General features: G+C 40.0%; 1 protein-coding gene across 1 annotated transcript in view; it reads left to right on the top strand.

The window, feature by feature from the left end:
• Positions 1-5000, top strand: part of LOC125031288 (glycine receptor subunit alphaZ1-like) — a 42880-nt gene that overhangs the window by 6463 nt on the left and 31417 nt on the right. The window contains exons 3-4 of the mRNA XM_047621959.1: positions 1976-2054; positions 2995-3074. Coding sequence (XP_047477915.1) covers positions 1984-2054; positions 2995-3074 — 151 coding nt within the window. The 5' untranslated portion in view covers positions 1976-1983. The remainder of the gene's footprint in view (positions 1-1975; positions 2055-2994; positions 3075-5000) is intronic.

Raw genomic sequence — 5000 nt, 5'->3', positions numbered from 1 at the left:
GAGTCCAAACTTTTCCGGTCTCTGGTGCCTTAGTAGATGTTCGCGGATCCGTTTCAGAAGAATGTGGGCGAAAACCTTGCTTAGTATACTGAGCAGTGTAATGCCCTTTTCCCCTTCCAGAGAGGGATGAACACGCCCCTCAACAGATCAAGGCTGCATGCAAACCCAGAACCATAGGTTCACTCCCAGCCTTTAGCAGTTTCTGCAGGTGTATCACATATGCTTGCAGCTTTCCCACTCTTCAGCTTAGAAGTTGCCATCTTATTAGGGTAAGTTAGGGTAAGAGGTTCCTCGCTGATGGGTGGATCCGCGGACTGCAGTCATCTGTGAGGAGGGCTTAGATTTCAGTTTTCTCAGGGGTTGGTTGACATGGTCGTTCACCAAGAAATGGCCTTCAACCTTCTAAGATTCCTGATGATCCGTTCCTTGTCCCTTCTCAGCCGAGCCATGTGACACACTATTATCTCCAGGGAGATATTAGCCAATAGACTTATGCGCTGCTTCAAGTGTTTTGCGCTTGAAGGACTCCCACAGGTTTTCGAGTTCTGTGAATTGATCAGAGACTGCCGTGGCTAACCCACGGGCACACTCCTCCTCCCTCAGTCTGTCCAAGTGAAATATTTTAGAGTGGCCACTGGAGGGATGAGGAATTTTGAAGTGGACCCATAGGATAGCCATTACCAGCCTATGGTCAGCGCAACAGAACTCGGCACTCTCGTAAACCCTGCAATTCTGAAGGATCATCCATAGATTCCTGGCAAGAATGTGGTTGATCTCCTTGGCCACAGTACCCGTATCGCTATACCATGTCCAGCAATGCGGGATGGAGTGCTGATACCAGGAGCCAGAAATCCTCAATCTCTGGGACCTAGCAACGTCCCTGAGTTAAGGTTGTTCTCGCTACTGGGATCATGACTATCGCCACGGCCCGACCAGTAGTAAATGTACCCATCTATAATGATCGTGCAGCTGCCAGGCCTTCTCACCTCCGAGAGGGCAGCCACCTCATCTCCCAACCGCTTCAGTTCCCTCGATAGCAGAGATAACTGCTCGTCCTGCCGCAATGACCGGATGTTCCAAGCGCCTACCCAGATAGCTCGCCTGAGGTTAAGTCTCAGGCGGTGGCTCCGGGTGAACTCCACCCCTCCCGCCAGTATATCCATTTATTATAGACGTTGCCGCTGAGTTATCTGGGGTGTGGGGGGGGGGGGGGGGCTGGCAAGGCCGCCCATTAACCCTGGGCAGGAGTCAGGGCGTGTCCGCACACCAGTTGGCCATGGCACCGTTGGTATCTTTACTGTTTATTGCTATTTTTATCATTATTTCATCATTACCATCATAATTGTTACTATCATTATCATCACAATTAGTGTTATTTCATAATATTTTTTTTCTGAATGGCAAAATTCTCTACCGTGTTGATACTACGGTAGAAAAAAAAAAAAAAAAAACACAATGCACCAACTAGATTTCTTGAAATTGAGATAATTGTTTCGAAATCAACACATTGATTTTACGGCCAATGTTGAAAAGTGTATGTGGAATTAAATAAATGTGTGAGAGTACGTTCTACGGAGGTGCCAAGCGAATATGCCCGTGAGTCAGCGGTTGGCGGCTGTCTTCCGGCGTCCTTGAGGGCCGCTTCTTCAGGGTTCCCGGCAGCCAGCCACTTGGTTGCTGAGGCTTAACGGGCAAAGTCAGGAAAGTCAGGAAATCAGAGGGAAATCTGTTTGGAATTCGCAATCTGCTGTTTTTAACGGCGCATTATACTATTTAGAAGGAAGTTTATGAAGTATTACTGCCTCCAAAGAGCAATATAGCAGTGCATCGCAGAAAATGTGTAAATAAAAAAGACTAAAAACTCCCTGGAATAATCTACACTAAGTGAGGCCACATATGAAGCCTCTTCTGGTGGATAATGGCGATTCGTTGTAGTCCGCTGGTGTTGTGATTTTTCTTTTCCTTTTTCCCGCAGATGCGACGATGATCTGCGCCAGAAGTTCGGTTATGCTCTTGAAGACGCTCATTTCCCTGTTGCTTCTCACAGCGTCTGGGTAGGACTAATCTGTGTTCATTAGCATGCATAAAAATAAAAAAGGGAATCCTAAGACCTTTTCGCTCAAGAGTGGTCTAGGTAAATTCTTTAGCTCTACCTTTGACAATGGCTTAAGACACATACAAGGATCATTTATCTTCAAATTTCATTATTCAAGCATTCCTTACACTCTTTCGTTTAATGATTTAACGGACTGGCAAAGCTATATTCATGACATGTGCCCATACATTTTTGAGAACCTAAAGCTAAATGACTGACGTTAGATTTATTTTGCCATGTCTCTCCTTTTCAATGATGTAGACAGGTAAGTTGATAAGCATAGTCATTAGATACCTCATTATTTCTTAGCGTTATTGATATTATGAACCGCACTATACTTCCAGGAAAAAGCAATGTCAATCAAATGTTTTTTTCATAATCACCTTATGCTATATTTTGAGGAATACTCAAATATGATATGATCTAATGAAAAATAATTTCTAAACAATTAAAGTAGAAGGTAATACACGCACACACACACACACACATACACACATACATATGAATATATATATATATATATATATATATATATTTGTGTGTGTGTGTGTGTGTGTGTGTGTGTGTGTGTGTGTATGTATGTATGTATGTATGTATGTATGTATGTATGTATGTATATATGTATGTATGTATATATGTATGTATGTACATATATATATATATATATGTACACACACACACACACACACATATGTGTATATATACATAAACGTGTGTGTATATATGTATACATGTATGTATATGCATACATATATGTATATATATATATATATATATATATATATACACACACATTTACTTTCTTGCAGTTTGATACCTTGAATTAAGTATTTACGTAAAAGTCAGGCCGGTAAATAAAAAGCTTGATTTATTACAATGAAGAAACTTTCTGTACGCAGGTTAGCTCAAGGCACAGGGCAGCGCCTGATACTCGACAGTCAGTACGATGTGAACGAGTGGCCTCACGCGGACGAAGAACGTGAGTATCCGCTGTTGCGTCGAGAGCGGACGCTGTCTAGGGATGCAACTGTTGATAGTGTGGACGATAGTCTAAGAAGAAATTGTCTTTATGTGTTTGTGTGTGTGTGTGTGTGTGTGTGTGTGTGTGTGTGTGTGTGTGTGTGTGTACATATATATGTAGAAATAATCTCAGCAAGTGATTTTCCTTTCGGGAATCTTAATTTTATCAGGATGAGTAACACCAGCGTAGTTACGAACATCTTTTTATTTCATACGTTTCGAAGTCTCTAACTTCATCCTCAGTGCTAGAAAACAGATTAAAAGAACCATAAACATAAGCAAAAATTGCAAGAAATTACAAACATGGAGTAAAAAATTGGTTTCAATCAAAGCAAAACAGGCTATACAAGCAGTAATGGGGAGGAGGGTTGTTTAAAAGAAACTATGTTGAACTAGGGAAACAAGGATATTGGTAAACAAAGTGATTATTAACTAGATCAAATTCGACAATAAAATAGGTAGAAGTTTTAAAACAGGCTCTAAAATAAAATTAAAATTGGAAAGAGAAATATAAACTATGTAAAAAAAACAAGAGAACAAAACAAAACATAAGATCACTATTATAAAAACTTACATAGAGATATCTGCATTTATTGAGTATGTAATAGGAAGGCAGTTGTTGTATTGTTGAGGTCTGGTTTCATCCTTGAGATAAACAAAGATTCTAAGGTGATGAGGTTAAGTCTGTTTGAGGTAGAGGTCAGAATGTGAAAATAATTTTGTGTGAGTGGATGTCCAGTGGAATAGCAGTGTTCTCTGATGGCAGATGGTGATGGTGAACTAAGCAGAATACCTGTACGGTAAGATTTACCCATATGCTCCAAAATACGGTGTTGCGGAGAGCGTGTGGTACTACCCACATATCGAGAGTTACATCTCGAACATTTAAATTGGTAGACGACACAGGATCTTAGTGCAAATGGTAAAGAGAACGCATAGTGGTAGTTGTCTTGAAAATTAATCTGAAATCAATTTGGGGGAATGTATCCTTAAAAATGTTTTGAAGTTCCTTTCTAATGTTAAAACTTAAATGCCCAAGGAATGGAAGTGTAATATAACAAGAGTCTTTTGCAACTGATAACACTGGTGTAGACGGCGAGAGTTTCTTGTTTAAAAACTTCCTTAGTATTCTATAAAACAATTTGTTGGGGTATGAATTCTCGGTGAAGTAATTAAGCAGGAATTTCATCTCTTTGTCAAAACTAACGTAGTCAGAGCAGATGCTATATACTCTGTTGATTAGTGTTGAGATGCTCTTGAGTATAAATAGTTTAAGGGAGAAGCTAGAGTAGTTTATACCCAAACCAGTGAATGTGGGTTTCCTATAGACTGATGTAGTTAGCTTGCCATTTTCTTTTGTTATGAGGGTGTCTAAAAATGGGAGTTTTGAGTCTTGTTCAATTTCATATGTGAACTTTAGATTAGGGTGTTTTGTATTTAGACACGACACAAACTGTTCAACTTGAGAGCAGTTTTTAAAAAGAAGGAATGTATCATCCACATATCTGCGGTACAAATTCGGTTTGAATTCATCAGGGCATTGGTTTAACCATTCCTTCTCATGATAGCATAAGAAGGCATTAGCATAGGTGGGACCTAAAGGGGAGCCCATGGCTACGCCATCTGTTTGTGTGTACAGGTTGTCATTGAAAGTGAATACTGAGTCAACAGTTGTCAATTGGAGTGCTTTAGTGCTTTAGTGCTTTAGTCATTTGTTTTTCATTTAGATGATGTGAATCTTCATTTAAACTTGAGAGTTCACGCACAATAAGGTTAGTGGTCTCTTCTAGCGGGACATTTGTGAAAAGAGATTGTATATCAACACTGGCCATACCAGGCTCAATGATTTTCAGAGTAGTTATATCATTAACAAAATCTTTTGTGT

The sequence above is a fragment of the Penaeus chinensis genome, chromosome 12 (genome assembly GCF_019202785.1).
Source record: "Penaeus chinensis breed Huanghai No. 1 chromosome 12, ASM1920278v2, whole genome shotgun sequence".
NCBI lineage: Eukaryota > Metazoa > Arthropoda > Malacostraca > Decapoda > Penaeidae > Penaeus > Penaeus chinensis.
This window is presented reverse-complemented; position numbering and strand designations above follow the sequence as displayed.